The sequence below is a fragment of the Hemiscyllium ocellatum genome, chromosome 19 (assembly GCF_020745735.1).
Source record: "Hemiscyllium ocellatum isolate sHemOce1 chromosome 19, sHemOce1.pat.X.cur, whole genome shotgun sequence".
In the NCBI taxonomy this organism is placed as follows: Eukaryota; Metazoa; Chordata; class Chondrichthyes; order Orectolobiformes; family Hemiscylliidae; genus Hemiscyllium; species Hemiscyllium ocellatum.
Genome location: NC_083419.1, coordinates 38,534,930 through 38,561,770, shown reverse-complemented (window position 1 = coordinate 38,561,770; position 26,841 = coordinate 38,534,930). Strand labels below are relative to the sequence as shown.

At 42.3% G+C, this 26,841-nt stretch overlaps 1 protein-coding gene across 1 annotated transcript in view; it reads right to left on the bottom strand.

The window, feature by feature from the left end:
• Window positions 1–25,252, bottom strand: part of LOC132824704 (cyclin-dependent kinase inhibitor 1B-like) — a 53,543-nt gene extending 28,291 nt beyond the window's left edge. The window contains exons 1-2 of the mRNA XM_060839371.1: window positions 25,189–25,252; window positions 778–1,184 (exon numbers count right to left, since the gene is read on the bottom strand). Coding sequence (XP_060695354.1) covers window positions 778–1,177 — 400 coding nt within the window. The 5' untranslated portion in view covers window positions 1,178–1,184; window positions 25,189–25,252. The remainder of the gene's footprint in view (window positions 1–777; window positions 1,185–25,188) is intronic.
• Window positions 25,253–26,841: the final 1,589 nt, after the last annotated feature.

Here is a 26,841-nt window from a genome sequence, read left to right as displayed (position 1 = left end):
AGGGAACCCTGAAGACATGGGCAAAAATTTGAATCTTGAAACACTGGGAATTAGGGGTCAGCAAGTGTGGTGCAAACAGCAACAGAGTTTTCACTGAGCTAAAGCTTACACAGAGTGGAGGATTGAAAGCCAGCAAGATCAGCTCAAGTTCTATGCCTACGACAGGTCCAAACCACAAATGCCTTAACCTCCACCATGGACAGGGCAAGGATGCAGTTCCTTAATTTACACCATCTGAAACATGGATTCAACACTGTGTGGCTTGCACCAATGTAATCCCCAATCCAACCAACTGTGCTAATCAAGGTATCACCAACTGAGCTATTGCTGGCATTTAGGGAACATACACGTTAGATGCAAGTGGGCCATTTGGTCCCTCTAGTTTTTTCTGCCATTCAATAAAATTGGATTGTAATCTCAAATCCACATTTCTACTTAAAGGCCAATAATATTTCAACTCCTTACTTCCCAAGAATCTATCGGTCTCTGCTTGAAACATATTCAGATTCTGATACACTGCCTTTTGAGGAAGGAGGTGCAAAGACTCAACCTCAGTGGTGGAGGCTGACTACATTCTTTGCTCTTTTCAGCGTTGGCTGGATGACGTTCAATGTAGCCAGACTACACAAAAGCAGCAGCATCAGAGAGAGAACTTGCTTAGCCTTGGAACATATTCTGTCAAACAACAGCTCTGTCGATGAGAATTGCATTTACATTATAATTTAAAATGAGCAAAAAGTGGGTAGAACAGGCAATGAAAGAGAAATCGTCCTGTACCTGTTATGTATGTCTGCTTCCCTCTCTTGGGTTCAGGGGTCACCTGGATTTTGAGCTGCTTGCTCTGAGACTCTGGCAGCTCACAGCTCCTCCTGTCCACCGCAGGCTCCTGTATCCCACGCCAGTGTTTCTCTCTGATGATAACACGGCTCCTGTAGAAAGCTGGAACATCATGGCATTTCAGTTCTTCCCATTCAAGGGTGCCTTCCGATGGAACTTCCCGACCGAAGTCATAGTTCCATTTTTGTCCGGCAGCTTCAATGTTATCCCGCAGTAAATGCTGAAAATCTTGCTGTAGCTGCTCGTGATCAACGGGGCCGAATAAGTTTCTCCGAACATGGTCCACTTTGATCTTTCGATCGATTTCTAGTTTCCCTTCTTCAGAATGTCCACCCATCATGGTGACCCTGCATCAAAAAAAGGCAATCTTTAACTCTGGTTTGTGTGTGTGTCACAAGCATAACACCCCAAATGTTACCCGTTCTTATTGCATTCCATTTCAGAAATCCATGTGAACGTGCAGTTATTGCATTGAACATTAATCCAACACATATTCACACCAAACTGAAAAAAAGCTGAAAGTTTGCACAGAACTTTTAACCACAATGTGTTAGAGTTTACAGTGAGAGGGAGATTCCTGCGAATTTATCTCTTTTTTATTGATAACGAATAAACCTGCACCTACAGCGAACAAGGATCTTCTCGCTTTTGAGAAATCTCAAACCTCCCCCTCGAGCGGCGGCTGTGCCGGTTGGTGCGTTGGGAGCTGTGCTGTGTCCGAGCTCAGGCACCTCCTCATGCTGCTGCCTCTGCCTGTTGCCTCCTCCGAGCAGCATTTCCCCGCCAGCGGGTCAGTGGCGGGCGCTAAGTGCCATTAACTGAAGGTTGTGCAACAATCACATTCCACACACACACACACACACTGCAGCCAGCATTTCCCGTTCCAAACACCAGCCCACAGTGACGCACGAAGCATTCTTCTCTAGGTTGACTTTACAAAGAATCCTGGATGTGCCCGATTCTGGTGACAAGGGTCAGACAGGAGCTCTCTGGCTGAGGGGCTAAACACAGACAGCCCCTGCGCCCCCTACATGTTCTCTCCATTTGCTCATTCCTGGACACGGCATTAATCTTCACGGCCGTCCGAGAGGGGCATCAGACCCTTGCTGAAACAAACTTATAGCATTCAGAAATCGCAGAGGCGACTCTGACACAAAAGACACCAACTGTTCACGGCCTTTAAAGTTAGCCCAACGTTTCACGAGGTTTCCCTCTGAGCATGGGTAATTTAGAATGGCCCATTTAAACTACACATCGTTAAACGATGCACCCGGAGGAAACCCGCACACACGGGGAGAATGTGGAAACACCGCACCGACAATCGCCCAAGTCTAGACTCGAACTCAGGTCCCCAGCGCTGTGAGACAGCAGTGCTAATCACTGAGCCACCATTATTTTGCTGAACAGTTCTGTTTGTCAGTAACTTAATGTGTATCCAGATATTTCGAATTGGACTAGTGGCTCTCTTTCCGTGTTGTATATCTCCAAGACTGTGAAATGGCAAGAATTTTTATACTAATGTCCACAGGCTCGATGTTTGGGCTCGCAGAACAGGAACTGAACCCCACCTTCCTCCGGCCAGCTCCACATTTCCCATCTGAGCACATCACCGACGCACCAGACTGGCGCTTCAACCCATTCTGCTGGCGGTAACAAACCCTCAAGATAGCGCCTATGCAAAATGTGCAGGACCAAGCTGAGCGCATAAGCACTACAGTACTTCGATTTCTGGTCTACGGAAAGATTTATCAGATGGTGGAGAAAAAGCGATGAGGGAATGCACGATAACGGAAAGATCAGGGTGAAATGAACCTGGAAGAACTTGCATCTATAAACTGTGTCCCTTAATAAATGCTCCACAGCCAATTATTTTGGAAGTATGCATATTATTGATACGCTCTCGTGTTTAAAGAGCTCAACATTATTCCCAGGTTAAAGAAACCCACTTGATTGGAACCCTATCCACCATTTTAAACTCGCGCCACACCACTGGATGGGCACTTGATATGCCATAACACTCAAGGTTATGTGCAAAAAGTAGGATTAGTGTAGATAGGTCGCTACAGACTCGATGGCCGAAGGGCCTCTTCTGCGCTGAATTACTTTATGGTTCTGCCCACTATGGCAGTAACGGTGTATCACCTACTATTGTGGTAGCAGTATGCACCATTATGTACCATCTACAAAATGGATTGCAAAAATAATTAAAGTTTTTCCAACATCAGCTGCTAAAGTAGCGTCCTCTACCACTCAGAAGGACAAGAGGAGGAGGTGCATAGAAATATCATCACGTTCAAGTTCCCCTCCAAGTCACACACACTGCCATTCTTCCACTGTACCTGAGTCTAAAATCTTAGCACAGACAGGAACGACATACCCGGCCTAGCTAACACCCGATAAACGCCTTTCTACACTAACTATTCTGTGGACGAATGAAACAACATGGCACAATTTATGTGCAGAAGGATCTTACAGAGTGCAATGATTTTGTGTCGTTAGTTGAAAAATGTATTTTGATCAGAGCATTAGCAAAACTTGATTGCCTTTCTTTGACTAATGCTAGGGCATCTTTAGTATTAAAAAGAATCTGCTTGGACATGTTATAACACACTTTGATGGCAGGTGAGACTTGATTCTGCACCAGAGGTAGGGACCCTACTGCACCACAAGACTCTCCCCTCCCCCCCATCAACACAAGACAACGTCCCATCTAAAAGACTTTGCAGTAGGTGACGTGCACCTGACAATATTGATTTTTAATCAATCTGTGCCAATGTGTTGCAACATTTCTGGAGCAGATGGAATTTAAACCTGGGCCTCGTGGCTCACAGATAAGGACACTACCACTACATCACAAGGGTTCCTACAGACCTGAGATAGCATTACATCTGAAAAACTTTGCTGTATATCCCCATGATCTTCACCTGACAGCATAAAATATATGTTTAAATCAATTTACCACAGAGATTTGATGAAATCTAGGCCAGAATGATGGTGGAACTGCAAAAGATAAAGCAGGCTGTTTCAATTCTGCCATATTACCTTATTGAAAATTTCAGTTCAAACAGATCATATTATTGACCAGACAACTGGAAGTGCAACAGCACTGGTGGAGACTAAGAGGCAGACGAACTAGGAGCTTTCAACATGAGCAGATTCAATGCTCCTGGATGATGTATGCATAAGTAATTAGTGCAGACAGGGAATGACACTTTAGGTTGCACAAAACGTGGCAATCGGAGAAGATTCATAGCTGAATTTATTTGTCCCCACTGAGGTCAGGAAAGAGACAAGGGGGATGGAAAAATTAGGATGAGCTAGCATGCTGATTTCCCAGGCCTGTTCCTGGCTTTGACCATTTAGTCAAGGCAAGTTTGCGACAGGAAGGACTCCTTGTCACCACGAAGTGAGCAACCAGTTTGGTACATTAGGAGGTGGACTGCAATTAGGGCACAAGGGCAGTTTGCCTGCAGGCAGGCACCCAATATAAGGCCAAGCATTCTATAAAGGCCTTCCTGAAGAAGGGCTTATGCCCGAAATGTCAATTCTCCTGCTCCATGGATGCTGCCTGACCTGCTGCGCTTTTCCAGCAACACATTTTTCAGCTCTGATCTCCAGCATCGGCAGTCCTCACTTTCTCCTAGTTGATTTTAACCTATTGCGAATCTTCTTGCAAGGATGCCTTCCTTGAAGAAGCTCTCTTCCTCTCTCTACAAGGATCTCAGTGAGTCCCTCTCTCACTGCACCCCGCAGGTCATCTCCTCTGCCCAGAAGCTCTTCAGCTACATCCTCAAACAGACTCGCTACTACAGCCACATCTCCTTCCTCAGCACCTGTCTACGGAACCGATTGACTCCGCAGATTCCTGAAGAAGGGCTTATGCCCGAAATGTCGATTCTCCTGCTCCTTGGATGCTGCCTGACCTGCTGCGCTTTTCCGGCAACACATTTTTCAGCTATAAAGGCCTTCAGGCCCACTCCTGCTTGTGTAAGCGGGTATGCAGCAAAGTGGCTGCTCACAAGAGGGAATTTCCCCCTTAGTAAAAGAAAGCAGCCAGGCCTCCATTGTGTTGAAAGTTTGTGGCCTAGAGGCATCTCACTATTGGAGCACTCCCTTTTTACTTATTATTTCAATAGGAGTACTCCTCTGCAACAAACTACACAAAATAAAAGGGATTATCACAAAGTCTTTGCCAAATGTATCTGGAAAGGCAAGGATTGATTAGGGAAATGTCAACATGGTTTTGTGCATGGGAAATCATGTCTCACTAACTTGACTGGGTTTTTTTGAAGAAGTGACGAGGAAGATTGGTGAAGGCAGAGTGATGGATGTTGATATTGTTCTGCATGGTAGACTGGTAAGCAAAGTTAGATCACAATGGAATCCAGGGAAGAGCGAATTATTTGGATACAAAATTGTCTTGAAGATAGGAGACAGGCCATTGGTAGAGGGTTGTTTCTCAGACTGGAGGCCTGTGAACAGTGGTGTGTGCAAGGATCAGTGCTGGGTCCACTACTTTTTGTCATTTATACAAATGACCTGATGTGAATATAACAGGAGTTATTCATAAGTTTGCAGATGACACCAAAAGTGGTGGTGTAATGGACAGTGAAGAAGGTTAACTCCGAGTACAGTGGGACCGTGATCAAATGGGCCGATGAGCCAAGACAAATGAAGTTTAATTTAGGATATGTGTTATACTGCATTATCACACGGCAAACCATATGGGTAGGACTTATACACTTAATGGTAGGGTCTCAGGGAGTGTTGCTGAACAAAGAGATCTTGGCATGCAAGTTCATAATTCTTTGAAGATGGAGTCACAGGTATACAAAGCAGTGAAACTGGTTTTTGATAGGCTTGCCTTTATTGGTTATTGCATTGAGTATAAGAGTTGCTGGTACAGGACATTGGTTAGGCCACTTTAGGAATACTGCATGCAATCCCAGTCTCCCTGCTGCAGAAACAATATTGTTAATGATATAGAAAGGATTTACAAGGATGATGCCAGGTTTGGAGGGTTTGAATGAGGGAGAGGCTGAACAGGCTGGGGCTATTTTCCCCTGGAGCATCGGAGGCTCTGGTGTGACCTTATAGAGATTTTTAAAATCAAGAGCGACATAGCTATGGTGAATAGCCAAGGTCTTATTCCCTGGATAGGGAAGTCCAAAACTACAGGTGACAGATTTAAGGTGAGAAGGGAAAGATTTAAAAGGGACCTAAGGGGCAACATTTTCTCACAAAGGGTTGGATATGTATGGACTGAGCTGCTAGATGAAATAGTGGAGGTTGGCACAATTACAACATGAATAGGAAGGGTTTGGATGGAAATGGGCCAAGTGTTGGCAAATGGGACTAGATTTGGCACAAATGAATTGAACCGAAAGGTCTGTTTTCATGCTGTACACCTCTATGACTCCATAGATGAATGTATACTATCACAACTCAGGCGTTATGAACAAAATGTGCAGTAAATTACACAAGTATGACTAAAGATAGGTCGTCATGGTAAGTGCATTGTAAACTAAACAAAATGTCTAATGATAATAAAATTAAGATCCTGCAACCTCACAAAGTAATTTCAAGAACACAGAAGTGTTAACATTGGCAGACCATACTGTAATAACAGGTGACAACTATATAGAATAACTAACGTTGGAACAATGTATACCAATAGTAGAGAGCTACATATATAATGCATGTAGCACTGTCTTCCATGGCCCCATACTAGAAGCAGACCTGTATGTACAGCTTAGAGGAAAACTGTAGATTCTGTAACATATTGGTACTATTGGGCAGGAAAATTGTGGGGCTATGTTTCTGAGATTTTTTAAAGTGAGGCATTTGTCTTATTGGGCCCATAATTACTTTCTTTCTCCAGCAATGAAACTCCTGATGGGTCTTCTAATATTATTCACAAAGAAATTAAGTATTTGGCAGAAAATAGCTCATTTCTCTGAGGATTACAGAAAGGTATGGTGGGAGGTCCGGCTGCAGAATTTCTGCAAACATTTACAACCCTAGTTGGCTCCAAAGATCATTTGTAATAGCTTAAATTCCTGTTCATGCCTTTGGAATGATTGCTTATTATTTTAATTATCTACTAATACGAAATGGGAGTCACGCACTTGGGTTTAATACTGAGTTGCAGCATAACCTTTCTGCCAAAAGGGCATCAATCTGAAACATTAACTTTTTTCTCTCTTCGCAGATGCTGCTAGATCAGCTGAATATGCCAGAAATGTTTTGTCGTGCAGTGTACTTCACATCAACTTTGAAGGCTCCCAAGTAAATGTTCGCCAGGTTTTTTTTGGAGTGGGGAAGACTTTTTAATGTGATCAGAGTTGATAATCGCGTCACATCTTATAAAAATGTAACAAGTATAAAAGCAAAATACTGCGGGTGCTGAAAATTTCAAGTTACAAAAAAAAAGACGCTGGAGAACCTCAACAAATCTGGCAGCATTCGTGGTGAAAGACAGAAATGGAGTCAGCGTTTGAGCCTAACATGATTCCTCTTTGCGGCCCATAGAAAACCTAACTAATGTTTGTCTGTCCGTAAACGGAGTACTGTGTGCACGCCTGCAGACATGCGTGTACTGTGTACGGCTCTGTTTCCCGGGCTAGTTCATATATGTGCACTGACAAGCGGCTGCCAGTTTCTTACCTCCATGTGCCTTGAAACAATAATGTTTGTTATTTTTTTTCAAAATCCTCGATATCTAGTTAGGATCTCGCGAACAAAACCCACAAACTCGGTCACTGTCATACTTAATTAAGGAATATGCTGCAAACTGCTTGTACAACTGTCTTGGCTGCTGGCTCTCCCGCCACAGGCAGTTTACAGCAGCGGTCACGCTGTGTTTATTTGTGCCGAATCCCCTTACACACGTAAATAGACACGTGAGACAGCGCTAGCTCCTGGTACCTGGCCCGAATCCAGTGTCAACACAGAAGGACTGTGCAGTTCTACAATTACCATCTCTTCTGTGTTCATGCGCACGTTTTCATACAGGATGCGAGTTTTACTCTTAAACGCACTTCCAGTGCTGTTCCAATGAAATGTTGCAATTGTTGGCTTGCAGTAGTCGGTGTCTGTGTAATGTTCAGTCAGGGCGTGGAACAGCCAGCTAGTGTTGGACCAGCAATGCTGGCGTGAGCGCTGATTGTTACAACCGCAGCGATTGCTCTAAAGTATAGCTGCGGATTCCTACCGCTGTAAGATTGTGTACCATTACTTGTTTCGATTATTTGAATGATTTAAAGTTGGTGTTATAAAATTTCCCTTTCCCCAACAAAGAAGTTTTTTTCTGAATGTTTAATTTGAATAAAATTATGATTTTACAAAATAATTTCTAGTGGGAGATTACACTTCTTTAAATCAAAATATATTTTAATTATAAGACTTGTAAACATATTATAAACAATATCCACTTAAATTACAAAATTTGCAAAAAAGTTAAACTTGTTCCGGAAAGCAAGTTCCACTCCGTGACAATATGATTGTAATAGTCTTAACGTCCACAACATACATTCCATGTCAAGCATGTTGTAATGGTACCATTCTCCCCCACTTCCTCTGGTAGCTTATTCCATACACCCTTTGCATGAAAAAGTTGCCCGTTAGGTTCCTTTTACATCTTTCCCCTCTCACCTTAAACATTTGCCCTCTAGTTTTGGACACCTCACCCCAGGGAAATGATCTTGCCTGATTACTCTGTCCATGCCCCCTATGATTTTATAAGCCTCTACAAGGTTACCCCTCAGCCTCTGATGCTCTAAGGAAAATAGCCCCAGCCTATTCAGCTTCTCCCTATAGCTCAAACCCATCAACCCTGGCAACATCCTGGTAAATCTTTTCTGAAGCCTTTAACTTTCCTGTAGCAGGGAGACCAGAATTGCACTCAATACTCCCAAAGTGGCAATTATTCTCAAGTCAAAACTTTTCAAACTGGAAGTTTTAGAAAGGCTTATTTCTACTGAACTTTCTCTATACATCATGATCCACTTTGAGGCACTTCAATACAATTTTGATATTTTCAACATCCATTCTTTGTAAGAGTCACAGTTCAGCATTCTATAGTTTCCTCAACCTCACTGTACATTTTCCGAATCAACCCATTCAGGGATGTTATGATACTCAATTAGAGAAGGTGAGACTTAATTCTGGCTCAGAAATAGGAACACTACCACTCTGCCAAAAGGGTCCCTAAGACCTCAGCATGCAATGGCTGAAAGGGCTTCCCAAACTGTAGTGATGACCCCAGGGAGTTAAAGGCCAAAAGCTGCCTGAAAGTGCTAACAGCTGGGAGGTCCCTTTAAATCTTGTAGTTTTAAAATAATAGTGTGCCTAACTGCTCAAACTTAAAGGACTGAATCCTCTGGAAAAAAACACCATTGGGAAAGTAGGTACTTTTATTAAAATAAGGGTCAGAACCCTGAAACATTATGTCTCCTTTAAGCTATAATAGCAAAATGTGATTTTTAAAATAAGACTGCTGTATAGAAACAAACTAGCTGCAGCAGTAAATCCACGTGGCTGGCTATCAAAAGTCATGTGTGGGACTGATATAATGTGACATCTAAAAGATATCAAAAACATCAGAGAGAACAACTTGTGATGACAAGGGCTGACAATGCCCTGGTCAACAGCAAACCACCTCCTGCAGATTACATCTCAAATTGCAGATGTATCTTGTGTTTTTCCCTTTGAAGAATACACAAAGGTAGGAGTTACAAAGCTAAATTTAATTCTATTTGTGTGTTCTAACAGAGCTGAACATTCTCATGTTTGAGCATGAGAGTACAGTGAGGTTCACATCGATGAACTATCGCCCAATAACCCTGTGCTGTAGATAAATCCTCTCACTCTGATGGCTAGAAGTCAGCCAACAGCAGCTAGATAAAAGGGAGAAAGAATAACAAAAAGACTGTCGCTCACCCTCAGTGCTGGAATTGTCATGTTAAAAGGAATCAGTACTGCATAGCTCAACCAATCTGCAAAGCTAAAGGTAAAAATCACACAATGCCAGTTTATAGTCCAACAGGTTTATTTGGAAGCAGTTGCTTTTGGAGCGCTGCCCCTTCATCAGGTGGTTGTGCAGTATCACAACCGCCTGATGAAGGAGCAGCACTCTGAAAGCTAGTGCTTCCAAATAAACCTATTAGACTATAACCTGGTGTTGTGTGATTTTTAACTTTGTGCATCCTAGTCCAACACCAATATCTCCAAATCATGTAAAACTAAAGATTATGAAACTTGTTCAAGTACAAAGTCAACGCTATTGGTTCAACTCAGTAATGGCTAAAAAACATCATCTTACTTTCTCTTCATGAACAATTCAGAGATTGAATCATGTAACCTTGTAAAAAAACTTTTTTCTTTTTGGACTCAACTTTTATTTTGAATCTATGTGTATGTGTGTTACATTCGCATTTATCCTTGCATGTACTAATTAATAAACTCTTTTTGTTAATTCAAGAAAATTGGTTAAATTGTATCATTTTAAAAGTATTGGTTCATTTGGTCAGGAAGTCATAAGGGAAAAGGTTGACTAAATGAGGGTGTGGGTGAATGAAGAGGGGGAATACTGTTAAAAATTCCATGGTCTCAAGAAGCAGCCTAAGCAGATATACCTGAAATTTGAAATGTTTAACCAGCTTGCTTCTGACCACAGGGCATTGGCATTTAGGACAGAAAAGAGAAAGTGAGGACTGCAGATGCTGGAGATCAGAGCTGAAAGAAGGGCTTCCTGAAGAAGGGCTTATGCCCGAAACGTCGATTCTCCTGTTCCTTGGATGCTGCCTGACCTGCTGTGCATTTCCAGCAACACATTTTCAGCATTTAGGACAGAAAGCCAATAATGAAAAACCCTGTGAAATAACTTTCCTTGAAGAGTTTAAAAACTCCTAAATCCTCTCAATAAGAATAAACCTCAAGGAACATAGCTGCCTGCTTGCCCCAGTCATTCTATGCTGGCTAAAGTACATGAGCCAATCTGATCCATGTGCCAGAAAAATCCTTCCCTACTTGCCTGCAGCCAACTAGAAAGGATAGAGATGGATAGAGTGATAGGAAACCACACACCGATGGGAGAGAGGGAAATACTGGGAGCCTTCGTCAGGACAGAAAGGGTGGTGCAGAAATGAAAGGTTAGGCCAAGAAGTCTGTTTGTTTCAACTCAAAACGTAGGGCATATCCGGATCAACTGCTGGAGGCTATAAGAAAAATGATTGGGGATTGCCAGGGCACTTATACCCTGTGCAGAGGATGGAGTCAGTCAGAGAGCATAGCAGTCAGGCTCTAGCTCCTCCTACATCCGTGAAGCCCTGTTAAGGCACTCCTGAGAGTGTGGAAGAGGTTAAACAAGTTCCCAAGAGTTATTGTGATTTTGCATCCAAAGGAAGGTTGTCATATTTCCCCAGGGTGAGGCAAACAAGCCTAGAGAAACACTGGGAGATGCTGGAGCCAACTGAGATATTCCTGCCGGGAAAAGGCATAATCTTCTCAATAGAGAATGAAGTGAGTGCCAAGATACTGATAAAAAGGTGCTGAAGGAAGATACATGCCCACCCCCTTTACTGGATGCACATGGAGTGTGACTTTGTCCCAGGACCAGTGAGAGTGGGAGTTGTATCTAATTTGTCTATGGGCTGATCGACCAGCTTCTCTGCAATGATATGGAGTGATCAAAGGTAATAACATCCCCAGGGATCTCTAAAGAGGCCATTGAGGTTAGGGAGACTGAACAGCTCCAGAGGGAACTTCTTGGCATTTTCCCTGTCTGCATATCCACATCATCTATGGCCAGACAAGCTCAACCAGTGGAGGCTGACTGCAATCAGAGGACCCTTTGGATTGGTTATCTGACGCCTTGTCTAGGAGTCTAGAAGAACCCAAGAACATAATACATAGAACTTCCTCAGTAGAAGCCCAACAAGCTGACCCACTGTTAAAAAAAAAGTAGCTTCTACTGCTGACACTGAAGCTCAGGCAGAAACAGTCCCTGACTCCTTTATCTTAAAAATAGGTGCTGATGAGGAAAAGGAGACACCTTCACATAGGTGCAAAGAAGGAGTGGACAGAGATCCATCGGATAATGATGCTTCAGAGTTACTGGAGGGAAATATTGCAGATGGCTCATAAAATTCCAGTGGCTGGGCATGTGGATATATGTAAAACCCAGACATGCATTAGACAGTATCTTTATTGTCCACAGCTCCACAAGGATGTAGAAGCCACCACACTTCTGTTTGTGGAAAAGCCCCATCTATTGGTAAGGCCTGCACCTGTGAATTCCACACTGGCTTTTGGGGAACCATTTAGCAAAGTAATGGTAGATACCTGGGACCTCTGACCAAACATTGACCAATATACACTTATCATAATGGATGTGGCTATCCATTTTTCAATGGCTGGTCCCTTGAGGCTATATGTGCGAAAAAGTGGTGAGAGAATTGAGCCAATTCCTTACAAACTATGCGGAGGTGAGTACTGCAGATGCTAGAGATTAGAGTCAAGATTAGAGTGGTGCTTGAAATGCACAGCAGGTCAGGCAGCATCTGAGGAGCAGGAAAATTGACATTTCGGGCAAAAGCCCTTCATCAGGAATGATGTTGGGAATCTTGGGGATGGAGAGATAACTGGGAGGGGGGATTAGGGCTGGGGTGAAGGTAGCTGAGAGTGCAATAGGTGGATGGAGATGGGATAAATGTGATAGGTCAGAGAGGAGGGTGGAGTGGATAGATGGGAATGAAGATTGACAGGTGGGACAAGTCATAAAGATGGTGCTGAGCTGGAAGGTTGGAACTGGGGTAAGGTGGGGGAGGGGAAATGAGGAAACTGGTGAAGTCCACATTGATGCCATGAAGTTGAGGGGTCACGAGGGAGAAGATGAGGCATTCTTCCTCCAGGCGTTGGGTGGTAAGGGAGTGGCGATGGAGGAGGCCGAGGATCTGCATGTCCTTGCCAGAGTGGGAGGAGGTGTTGAAACATTTGGCCACGTTCCCTCCGTGATTACCTGGTCAGATCCACACCCCCCAACAACCCACCCTCCCCTCGTGGCAACTTCCCCTGCCACCACAGGGATTGCAAAACTGCACCCACACCTCCCCCCCTTATCTCCGTCCAAGGCCCCAAAGAAGTCTTCCACATTCAACAAAATTTCACCAGCATTTTTACACGTCATTTATTGTATCCGTTGCTCCCGATGTGGACTCCTCTACATTGGGGAGAATGGACGCCTTCTCACAGACAGCTTCAGAGAACATCTCCAGGACACTCGCACCAATCAACCCCACCACCTCAAGGCCAAACATTTCAACTCCCTCTCCCACTCTGCCAAGGACATGCAGGTCCTGGGCCTTCTCCATCACCACTCCCTCACCACCCGATGCCTGGAGGAAGAATGCTTCATCTTCTGCCTTGGGATCCTTCAACCCCATGGCAAAATATGGACTTCACCAGTTTCCTCATTTCCCCTCCCCCACCTTACCACAGTTTCAACCTTCCAGCTCAGCACTGTCCTCATGACCTGTCCCACCTGTTAATCGTCCTTCCCACCTATCCGCTCCACCCTCCTCTCTGACCTATCCCTTTACCCCCACCTCCATCCACCTATTGCACTCTCTGCTACTTTCCATCCAGCCCCACCCCCTCACCACCCATTCGGCTTCCAGCCTCATTCCTGATGAAGGACTTTTGCCCAAAACATTGATTTTCCTGCTTCTCGGATGCTGCCTGATCTGCTGTGCATTTCCAGCACCACTCTAATCTTCACAAACTATGGCCTGGCCATTGAAATCCATTTGTACCTGGGATCAAACTTGATGTTCAAAGTATTCCAGGAAGTAGTGATTATTCTGGCATGACCCAAAAGAAATCTTCATTATATTACTTGCAGAACACAGGGTGCTAGAATGGTACCATTAGACATTAAAAACAATGATCAAGGCATACTGCCATGAGTCCCTGCATGACTGAGGTAAAGGATTGGAAATTATTCTGTTCACCACCAGCTACTTACTCAGTGATTCCACTGGTCTTACTTCATTTGAATTAGTTTAAGAGCACCAAGAGTGAAGGCCTTTAACAGAAAAAGGAAGCTTGACTACACAGAAGAGTTCCAAGAGCAACCTCTCAAGCGATTGACTGTAAAGGGGCCTGAGAACACTTGAAACACTCCCAAAAAGTGATAAAACAAACACCAGGTAAACATGCTAGGGCTTGAATCCTTTATCCCAGACACAATGTGTTGGTACTCCTGTTAACATCAAGTGAACCCTTAAATGCTTAATTAGTGGCCCATTTAGATTAGTGAGGAAGCTTGTGAAAATGAATTATTAGATTGAGACCCCAGATTGAAGAGAAAAAAAAACAAAATCTGGGTATGTCAAAATGAGAAGGCAGTACCATTGTTGAGAAGGAGAGAAGCAGTTAACAATCTGTCCCATTGCTACTAACCTGGAGGATGAGGGTAGTAACAAGGATTAATTGAAGGGATGTACGAGTGAGGCACACATTGAAGTCCCTGTTACCTGGCCAGATAATACAGAAAATGATGTGGTGGTGCCAGTGTTGGACTGGGGTGAACAAAGTTAAAAATCACACCACACCAGATTATAGTTCAACAGATGGCTGATGAAGGAGCAGTGCTCTGAAAGCTAGTACTTCCAAATAAATCTGTTGGACTTTAACCTGGTGTTGTGTGATCTTTAACTTAATACAGAAAAACTAGCAAACTAGCAAAATTAGACATCTTATTCACCCACTCAGGTGCAGAACAGGGAGTAGAGGCAAGCCAGGCTGCACCATTTTGATTCTTAGGTGATGTGGAGAGCCCTCTCCCATAAGGCCTTATCCCTTCAACCAAGTCCAGAAAATCTGATCTAGGTTCAGGAGGACATTTACTACTCGCTAGAGCACAGACTAATGGAGTCTAATAGAGTATCTAGAGCCCCTCAATTTTGCTCAAGCCGGATACACAGAGCTCTGCATTGATTGCCAAAAGGTCTATACAGTGACCAGAATGGACTTTTAAATTATACCTCAGCTGAAAGATTGCATAGATCGTGTGGGCAAAGCCATCACATTATCAAATGAGAACACGCAAGGGATGCTAGTAAGTTTTCTTGACTGCCTGCAGAAAGGAAAGCTTCACCTTCATAACTCTAGAGTGAGTTATACCACCGTTGAGTCACACGATGAAGATTCTAGAATGCCTCAGCCATCTTTCAGAGGCTGACGAATCAGACAGTGCCAGATTTATCTAGATGTATGGCCTCCTAATATACAATAACACATGAGAAAATGTATGTAGAGCAACTGGAAGTTGTTTTCTAGAAGATACAGTCTGCTAATCCGGTGGTCAATCTTGCAAAGAGTGAGGGCCCAATTAACCTATCTAGGACATGTTATAGGTCACAAATGGGTATTGCCTAGGCCTGCAAAGGTAAAACTAGTAACACAATTCCCCATTTCCACAGAAAATGGTAAATCATGAGGCTCGTGGTAATGTCAATGTTCTAACAAATGATCATCCCAATATTCAGTGCACCACTGAGGGACCTACAAGAGAAAAAAATTAAGGATTGTTCAGACTGAGTAATTCAAAACTATTTTTGAAAGTCTGAAGGCCATTTTAACCAGAGAGTCAATGCTTGTACCTCCAAACTTTAATTGACGCAGTCATCAATGAGTGACATTGGATAGGAACTGTTCTCCTTCAGGTAAACAAATCTGGAAGAGAGTCCAATTAAGTACTTCTTCAAAAAATGAAATAAACATCAGAAATGTACTCCACAGTCAAGGAGGAAACTGTTGGTTTGTCATTGATTCTCAATTGTTTTGAGATAGATATCTGAAATATGTAATTAAAGATCACAGTCTACAATGACTACAATTTATTGACTTTTTTGGAAAAAGTCAATAATTAAAACAGAATGACAGGTTATTTCACTGGAGCTTGTTCCTTAACCATATTACATTGCTGTCAAATCAAATGCAATTGCAGATGCCCTACCCAGAACATCATGAGACTCATTGATTGAGGCTAAAAGAATGAGTGTGTGTGTGCCTGCATGCATGTGTACATGTGTGCGTGTGTGTGTGCATGTGTGCCTGCTGTTTTAGATATTCAAAGAAGGAGGAAGGGAGTAGTTTCGAGCTCGAAACATCTATAAAGTTCGATTAGTGATTTCTCAAGCCGGGAATAGTTTTTCCAGCAATTTATTTGTCATTTTCTTTACGAGACCTGGACATCCCTCAGTTTCTGACACAGTCAGCCCACTAAAGGAGTTGTGCCATCACTCCCACCCCTCTGACCCTGTCTCACACCTATCAATAGAGAAAGCTTTACAGGGCATGACATTCCATGTATATGCTTTTCTGTGAATGAGACGAAAGGGAAGCAGAGCTGAACAGAGCAATGTTGGGTCAGGTACTATGTAGGAGGATGTAGCCCAACAGATATTACAATACATAGAATATATGCACAGCAAAGGCCACAAGAATGTGTTTCTGAGCACTGTATATAAAAGTGAACTTTGTCAAAAAGAGGCAATAATACCAACTGGTGGCTTTTGAGTAGGAATGTTTACTCTCTGTCCCCTTGACTAATGACCATTTTCCTCTCTTCCCCGCCCAACAACCGCCACCATGTAGTTTGAACCAGAGCAGAACTACTAGGTTCATGTCTCAAGTGGATTGGCAATAGAGGTACTGTTGGCCTGTATTTGTCACCGGACAGGTTGGTTAACTGTCGTGTGTATCACTGTGTGTCACAATTGCATAACTTGCTGCACTGTTCACAATTTTGCTATTCAAATTGGGTTGTATGAAAATATCATTGAATTGAAATATCATTGAACTGAAATGTTATTGCTCTAATGAAAACCATTAGACTTAGGAGCAGAAGTAGGCCATTTAGCCTATCAGGTCTGTTCCACTATTCAACAAGATCGTGGCTGAAATGATAATCCTCAACATTACTTTCCTCCCTTTTTGATTAAAAATCTATCTCTATCTTGAAAATACTTAACAACCAACTTCTACAGCTCTCTGTGTTAAAGAATTCCACAGAATCACTACCCTCAGAGAAGGAGTTCCTGCTCTATCTTAAACCCTTTTCTTTGAGATTATGCCCTCTGGCTCTTGATTCTCCCACAAGGGAAAGCCTCTCCACATCTACCCTGTCAAATACCCTAAGAATTTGCTACGTTTCAATAAAGTTATCGCTCAGCCTTCTAAACTCCAGTGTTTACAGCCCCTACACAACCTTTCCTTTTAAGACAGTCCCTTTTTTTTGATTAGATTAGATTACTTGCAGTGTGGAAACAGGCCCTTTGGCTCAACAAGTCCACACTGATCCTTCGAAGAGCAACCCACCCAGACCCATTCCCCTACATTTACCCCTTCACCTAACACTACAGGCAATTTAGCATGGCCAATTCACCTAACCTGTACATTTTTGGACTGTGGGAGGAAACCAGAGCACCCAGAGGAAACCCACGCAGACACGGGGAGAATGTGCAAACTCCACACAGACAGTTGCTTGAGGCAGGAACTGGGACTTACATCTGGGACTAACCTAGTGAACCTTCTCTGGACCACCTCCAAGTCTTTCCTTAGATGAAGGGACCAAAACTTTCCACAATATCCCTGTTATGATCTGCTTTGTGTAGGTTTTAGAAGACCTCTTTACTTTTAAAGACCATCATTTTATTGCTTTCCCTATAACCTAATGAACCTGTATGCTGTTTTTTGTGTTTCATGCATGAAGACTCCCACATCCCTCTGTGCCATAGCTTTCTGCAGTCTTTCTCCATTTAAATAATACTCATTCCTTTATTTTCCTGCCAAAGTGCATAACCTCACATTTCCACATTATATTCCATCTGCCAAGTTTTTGCCCATTGGCTTAACCTGTCTATATCCTTCCACAGATTCAGTGTCATCTTTAGCACCTTCTAAAACCCATTTTCAAAGTAATATTTCAAATTTGCTGAAAGGTCATCATCCTGGAACATTAACTATTTCTCTCTCCACAGATGCTGATGGTTTCAGAATTTTTTGCTTTTATTTCATTTTTCCAGTACTCACATGATTTAGCATTTAGAGTTTTACATGGCTAATAATTTAGGCCTGCTTCATTGGACCCAGAACTCTTTGCCCAAGCCCATCAAGATGATCAGCACTCTGAAAACACTACAGTGACTGCAGCGAAGGATAACAAAGAACATAACACCACATTTTTGCCACCACATCAGCACTTTGTTCTTACCAATTTCACGACCAATCCAATATATCTTGCAATGTGATGACATATCTGACTCTTTGTGCCTTATATGAGTACTCCCATAATCATCACATTGTTAGTCCACATTCTGGTCTATGACTATGAATTTTAAAATGATGGAAGCCACCCCGACAAAGTTGTTCCCCTGGTAGTGAGTTCTTCCTATCACCTAATTTAACTCTTCTGAATACAACTTGAGGTTAAGAGTAAATTGGTCACTTACGTTCTCCAGGAGAGAATTTGGACTGAGGTAACCCTGAAGTTGGGTGCATTGCTGCAGTTTGTTCCTAAGAATCTTGGGTTTGTTGACAATATTCCACAGGCATGCTTTACGAGAGGGAAAGCTGGAGATGTAGGACATGCTGTTGGCTTGAGACACAACAGGGAGAAAGTGAGGACTGCAGATGCTGGAGATTTGAGCTTGCGCCCACACCTCCATCACTTCCCTCCAAGGCCCCAAGGGATCCTTCCATATCCAACACAAATTCACCTGCACCTCCACACACATCGTTTACTGCATCCGCTGCAACCGATATGGCCTCCTATACATTGGGGAAACAGGCCACCTATTTGCGGAATGTTTCAGAGAACACCTTTGGGACACCTGCACTAACCAACCCAACCGCCTTTGGCTGAACACTAACTCCCCCTCCCACTCCGCCAAGGACATGCAGGTCCTTGGCCTCCTCCATCGCCAGACCATGGCAACACGACACCTGGAGGAAGAGCGCCTCATCTTCCGCTTAGGAACCCTCCAACCACAAAGGATGAATGCAGATTTCTCCAGCTTCCTCATTTTCCCTCCCCTCACCTTTTCTCAGTCCCAACCCTCGGACTCAGCACTGCCTTCTTGACCTGCAATCTTCTTCCCGACCTCTCCGTCACCACCCCTCTCCGGCCTATCACCCTCACCTTAACCTCCTTCTACCTATCGCGTTCCCAATGACCCTCCTCCAAGTCCCTCCTCCCTACCTTTTATCTTAGCCTGCTTGGCACACCCTCCTCATTCCTGAAGAAGGGCTTATGCCCGAATCGTCGATTCTCCTGCTCCTTTGATGCTGCCTGACCTGCTGCGTTTTTCCAGCAACACATTTTTCAGTTGAGACACAACAGTAACAGTCTGGCAAACTGAACCATTGCCATTCTTTGGAAGGTTGAATCTGTGGTCTCGCTGATCTAATGATCTAGTATCAGACCTAGAAGACAACAGCAGGCATTGTTATTGTCATGGTCTGGAGGCCACTGTGGAGAGCATTGTTTGTATACAGTCATAAAGTCAGTCATGTACAGCATGGAAACAGACCCTTCAGTCTAAACTGTCCATGTCAACCACATATCCCAACCCAATCTAGTCCCACCTGCCAGCACCCAGTCCATATCCCTCCAACCCCTTCCTATTCATATAACCATCCAAATGCCTTTTAAATGTTGCAATTGTACTAGCCTCCACCACTTTCTCCGGCAGCCCATTCCATACACGCACCACCCTCTGTGTGAAAACATTGCCCCTTATCCTTATATATCTGTCCCCTCTCACCCTAAACCTCTGCCCTCCAATTCTGGACTCCCCCACACTAGGGAAAACACCTTGTCTATTTACCCTATCCATGCTCCTCATGATTTTATAAACCTCTAACAGGTCATCCCTCAGTCTCCGACACTCCAGGGAAAAGAACCCCAGTTCATTCAGTCTCTCCTTATAACTCTGGCAACATCCTTGTAAATCTTTTCTGAAGCCTTTCAAGTTTCACAACATCCTTCCGATAGGAAGGAGACCAGAATTGAATACAATGTTCCAAAAGCGGCTTAACCAATGTCTTGTGCAGCAGCAACATGACCTCCCAACTCAATACTCTGACCAATAATGGAAAGCATACTAAATGGCTTCTTTACTAGCCTATCTAGTGGTGACTCTACTTGCAAGGAGCTATGAACCTGCACTCCAAGGTTTCTTTATTCAGCAACACTCCCTAGGACCTTACCATTAAGTGTGTAAGTCTTGCTCTGATTTGCTTTCCCAAAATGTAGCACCTTGCATTTATCTAAATTAAATCTGCCACTCTTTAGCCCAATGGCCCATCTGATCAAGATCCCGTTATAATCTGAGGTAACCTTCTTTGCTGTCCACTACACCTCCAATTTTGGTGTAATCTGCAAACTTACTAACTATACCTCCTATGTTCACATCCAAATCATTTATATAAATGACAAAAAGTTGTGGACCCAGTACCAATCCTTGTGGCACTGCACTGGTCACAGGCCTCCAGTCTAAAAAGCAACCCTTCATCACCACCCTCTGTCTTTAACTTTGAGCCAATTCTGAATACAAATGTTAGTTCTCCCTATATTCCTTGAGATCTAACCTTGTTAACCAATCTTATATGGTGAATCTGGTTGAATGCCTTACAGCAATCCATATAGATCACCTCAACTGCTCTGCCCTCATCAATCCTCTTTGTTACTTCTTCAAAAGAACTCAATCAAGTTTGTAAGACATGATTTCCCACTGTCAAAGCCATATTGACTATCCCTAATCAGTCCTTGCCTATCCAAATACATGTACATCCTGTCCCTCAGGATTCCCTCAAACAACTTGCCCATCACCGATGTCAGGCTCTCCAGTCTACAGTTCCCTGGCTTGTCCTTACCACCTTTCTTAAATAGTGGCACCATATTAGCTAACCTCCAATCTTCTGGCACTTCACCTGTGCCTATCAATGACACAAATATCCCAGCAAGGGGTCAGCAATCACTTTCCTTGCTTCCCACAGAGTTCTAGGGTACACCCAATCAGGTACTGGGGATTTATCCACTTTTATGAGTTTCAAGACATCCAACACTTCCTCCTCTGTAATATGGACATTTTCAAGATGTCACCATCTATTTCCCAGAATTCTATATCTTCCATGTCCTTTTCCACAGTAAATATTGATGCAAAATACTTGTTTAGTATCTTTCTCATCTCCTGCGGCTCCGCACAAAGGATGCCGGGCTGATCTTTGAAGGGCCCCATTCTCTCCCAAGTTACCCTTTTGTCCTTAATGGATATGCAAAACCCTTTGAAATCTCCTAAACTCTATTTGCCAAAGCTATCTCATGTCCCCTTTTGCCCTCCTGATTTCCCTCTTTAGCATACTCTTACTGCCTTTATACCGTTCTAAGGAGTCATTCGATCTATTCTGTCTATTAGCAAAACTAATGTCACTTATAAAATACTGTGCAAGAACTGTAACAAACACTACATTGGACAAACAGACAGAAAACTAGCCACCAGGATACATGAACATCAACTAGCCACAAAACAACATGGCCCTCTCTCACTAGTATCCTTACATGCAGATAAGGATGGACACCACTTCGACTGGGACAACACATCCATCCTAAGACAAGCCAAACAGAGACACACACACAAGAATTCCTAGAAGCATGGTATTCCAACCGAAACTCTATCAACAAACACATCAAGTTAGACTCCATCTACCATCCCAGAGTGAAAAAAAACAGGAAATGACATCACCACAGGAAATGACACCACCAACCCAAAGAAACTCAAACATATAAATAGAAAGGAGGAATCATCAGCGGTGCTTTGTCTGGAAGCCCATTGAAGATGTTACCGAGTATGAGCCTTCCAGCTCAGTGAGCAAACCTACATCCAGAACCTCAACCTGAGCTACAAATCTTCTCAAAGCTTGCTATCCTGTCTATACCTGACACATGCTTCATTCTTTTTCTTAACCAAATCCTCAATTTCTTTAGTCATCCAACATTCCCTTTCCCTACCAGCATTTCCTTTCACCCTTTCTTTCACCTTTTGGATGGCATGGTGTCTCAGTGATTAGCACTGCTGCCTCAATGCACCAGGGGCTCGGGTTTGATTCCCGCCACAGGCGGTGTGGAGTTTGCATATTCTCCCCGTGTCTGCATAGGTTTCCTCTGGGTGCTCTGGCTTCCTCCCACAATGTATAGATGTGTAGGTCAGGTGAATTGGCCAAGCTAAATTGCCCTGATATTAGGTGCATTAGTCAGGGGTTAATATAGGGTAGGGGAATGGGTCTGGGTGGGCTACTCTTCGGAGAGTCAGTGTAGACCTGTTGTGCCGAAGAGCATGTTTCCATACAGTAAGGAATATCATCTAATCACCCTAACAGGAATATACTGTCTCTAGACTCTCGTTTCTGAAGGCTTCCCATTTTCCAGCCATCTATATCTCCCCTATTGCCAATAGAAAGATGGTTTCTTACACTGGTTCTAGATATTATGGAACAAATTGTATGAGAGTTTAAATTTCATCTGAGTCATGAGATGAGCCTACTGCTATAAAATAAAGAATCTATTCTGATTTTCAAAAATATGTTTTTTGAGATGATCAATTTAATTTGGTTTTCACTTTTTGAATCAATAAACAATTTGCTCTGAAATATGTATACTCTGTCTCACATATCTCTGTAATTATGATAATGTTTCAGAAGGCCTTTTCTTCCCCAAACCAAAAATTTCAATGAAAGATGGTTTACTTTTGCAAGCAGGCTTTTATGAAGACAGTGCCTCTTTATCATCCCATTGATTGTTTTGGCACAAAGTGAAACTGAGAGCAAAAATAATCATTAGTATGTTGAATACTGAGCTTATTATTGCTATTTAATCTCATAACTGTTAGATAATCCATAAGTAAAAACCAAAAATGGCTTCAGAATAATATTTCTTCACAATGTCTACACGTTTCCCACAAATTAAAAGTTGGTTTAGATTTTGTTTAAAGTTAGAATGCAAGTGGAAGCAGCAGTGGGTAAAGTCTTCACACAGGAGAGTGTGGGCACAGCTAGCAGTCTAAAACTCAATGTCCTGGGTAGCAGCCAATCACATTTTTAATGCTGATTCCACAGAGATCTAATTGATTGGTGGATACAACTTGTCTTATTCGTTGCTGCTGACATTTATTTACTCTGGTCATTAGCTAATTGTCATGTGCATAGACTTTGAGACAAAATCTTAACATTAGCTAGCAGTGGAATTACATATAAAATTATCTTTGTCACTCCAAAATCTGAAGTTCACACCATGTACAAAACATATATACATGCATGACATGAATTCATAATTTGTTACACTAAGAGTCACTGCCTTGTTGCTTGATTTGCATCCAGTGCAGTTTCAGCAGCCAAGTAATTAGCTAAAACAAGTGAATGAGGGAAAGTACACTGAAATCTCTGCATCTTAACCTTCAGAAATTCACTACTTCTTAGCAAATGTCACTTCAAAGTTAATATTCTTCTCAAGCAAGTTGCCGGCAAGATTTTGCATTTGCATTTAGGCTTATTTATTCAAGAATACGAAATTCTGTGGGGTTCAAAACGTAGTCAGTTATTACTTTTGGTTGCATACTGACAGAAGGAAATAACAATAATGGTCTAGACTTGGATAGAAAACATTAGGGTTCATAAGCCAGTTTGAAAGCCACCAGCTCTTTTGGATTCACAGATGTTGAACAATTATCTCTCTGCCTTTTTGTCTCCATGTCTTTTAGGAAACACATGGACCTTAGTTTATTAAAACAAATCAGCTTTACAGATTGGTGATGCATGTTTCAGTTTGCTTATAAATATTTCAGTGGGGTTTTCAAAATGAGCTTGTTTATCTCACTGGTTTCAGATCAAAATGGAATTTTACAGAACGTAGGATTCCAACATTCCTTAAGATAAGTGATTATGCGCTTTATGCTTGTTCACATTAAATGTCATGGAGATAGCATGTGAGGAGATTGGTGATTCACCAGACCACCTGACAGTTTGGATCTTCTTCGTATATTTCCTTCAAAATCTCTGTTGCCTGTTTATAGGAAGTTGAATGCAGTTCAATCCTGCAGGTTTTCTGCAGCATGGTTATGGTGGCTACAATTGTTCATTTCCTTGAGGAAGCACTGGAATTATATATCTGTATCGATTTTTTTTTGAGTAAAAATTGGATCCGATACTTTAAAATCAATCACTTGCTCTGTTCTACAGTGACACACCATTTACTGTCCTAAAAGTAATTATTCTTAGCCTCAAAGAACCAGCAAATGCACTGTGTGTATGTGAATAGACATCTATGTAGACAGTCACTAAAGGAAACATAAAGGAACCTGATAGCAAGTTTTAGATTTTGAGATGCAAGAAGAAGATTGGAGGGAAATATAAAAGGTATCTGCAGGTTTACCTTAATACCCATCTTTGAAGATAAACTATTCTTAGAATTATCTTCTGACATAAAATCCAGTTCTCTGGTAGTTGAACTAATAATCCTGGAATCCAAATCCATTGCCAGCATTCACTGTTATGAAATATATTTTGTCAACAAAATAAATGAAACAAAAGAGTGCCATGATGATTGGATTTCTGTACATTTCCAGAATGAGCCATTTCAAAACTGCAATTTAAGTAATAATCTAATTTTTCAACTAAATAATGTATAGTTCAGCAAATGGTAAGGAACTGCAGTGAGGGGATAGGTTTCCATGTAACAACACAGTGTGGGATTCTTGCAGATTATTAAAATGAAGCTGCAGGTCTTGTGTGTTTGCCATTGGTGGCTTCTGCTTCAGTGCTACAAAATATTTCAGTGCTGCTTCAGTCAGGACCTTGTGACTGACAGCCAAATTTAACTTAATGCTTTAATGTCTGTTATTCTTGTGTAGAACACTAGATTTGAAATGTAGAAACCAGCTTGTCAAGAATTTCCATATTTACATAAATATACGACATTGATGAACAGGGAATGAGTAGCTGATTGAGCAAATATATCCCAGACCATTATAGCTAAACATTTTTTCCCTGTCCCAACCTGCATTATCCCCAGCTGCCTTCTTCTACAAACTATCCCCAACCCTTGCACGCCTCCCCTTGGACCCCACTCCAGCCCTGCAGTCGTGTATTCTGCTGTGAGAGAAAAAACAGAAATAAACTAGGACTAATAAAGGAAAATACTATGTAAAGTAAGTCACTTGACTTCCTCAGTGAAATAAAATAGGAGATCAGATGAACAAAATTTACCAGCAAAGACTTTGAAAACATCCTCACCCAATTGAACTGGTCCACCAACTTCTTGAAGGGCTTTTGCCCGAAACATCGAATCTCCTGTTCCTTGGATGCTGCCTGACCTGCTGCACGTTTCCAGCAACACATTTTCAGCACTAACTTCTTGAGACATGCAGAGAATTAGCATCTCCAACATTAGCTGATAATGCTTTCCAGAGGCACACAATTCTCTGAAAATAGAGCCAATAATGTTCAGTATATTCCTACCATTACATATTAATATTACATTTAAACAGGTTTCCTGATTTTCTCCAGCAGGCTAAACCAAAAATAACCTATCAATAGTATTTATTCAGCATTGTTACCTGCAAATGATACATGTATTTTGTGTTGGTTACATCAGCATGCATACAATTTCATTTTTCTAAAATAAATACCATTTGCCATTGTGTGGCTACACCCTTAGCAAATCTAAGTATTTTGAATCTGATTGAATTCCTACACTGCTTTAATCTTTGCACAGATTTTGATGTCAGCTGCAAACTTATTTACCTCTTCCAACACAGCTGTGTAGGTCATCATAATGACAGTGAAGAGTGACAGGTTGTGAACAAAACTGGGAGTATTTCTAAAAGCCAAACTATATTTACTAACAGTAACTTGTTAGATGTGGTATTGGACATAGCTCTTAATTCAAATTTATACTGATACAATAAGATACCAGCTTATAAGTTAAACTAGGCCCTGATATTCTTTCCTGGAGAAAAGGGTTGATTTTTGATAAGATTTGATTTAATACTGTCAGGTATACTGAGGTACAGTGAAAAGTGTTGTTTTATGTGCTTTACAGGCAGATTGTGCTATACGTGTGTATCAGGATAACAGAACAGAGCAGGATAGTGTTACAGCTGTTGAGAAGGTGCAGAGAGAGATCAACATTAACATTTAAGAGATCCATTCAAAAATCTGACAACAGTGGGGAAGAAGCTATTCTTGAGTCTGTTTGAATGTATACAAACCTTTATATCTTCTAACTAATGAAAGAGGTGGAAGGGAGTAAAACTGTTTCTTCAGCGTCACTGGGTTAGAATCCTGAAACTATTTTCCTAACAGCACTGTGGGTGAACCCATATCACATGGACTGCAGTAGTTCAAGAATGAAACTCAACACAACCTTCTCAAGGGCAGTCAGAGATAGGAGAAAGTGAGGACTGCAAATGCTGGAGATCAGAGCTGAAAATGTGTTGCTGGAAAAGCGCAGCAGGTCAGGCAGCATCCAAAGAGCAGGAGAATCGACGTTTTGGGCATGAGCCCTTCTTCAGGAATGATTCCTGAAGAAGGGCTCATGCCCGAAACATCGATTCTCCTGCTCTTTGGATGCTGCCTGACCTGCTGCGCTTTTCCAGCAACACATTTTCAGTCAGAGATAGACAGTAAATGCTGGTCTGGCAAATCACTCCCACTTTCTGTGAAAGAATTCTTAAAAATTGTTTCTAGCACCATTCTGATGACTGACTTTGGCCTAAGTTGCCTTTAGTTGGGTGTTTACTCTCTCCCACTTTTGAATAACAATATTGCATTTTATAACTTCCTCTCCATCAGGACCATTCTAGAATCAGGGAAATTTTGCACAATCATAACCAAATGATGAACTATCTCTGCAAATATCTTTTTCAGAAGGTTAGAATTCAGGCT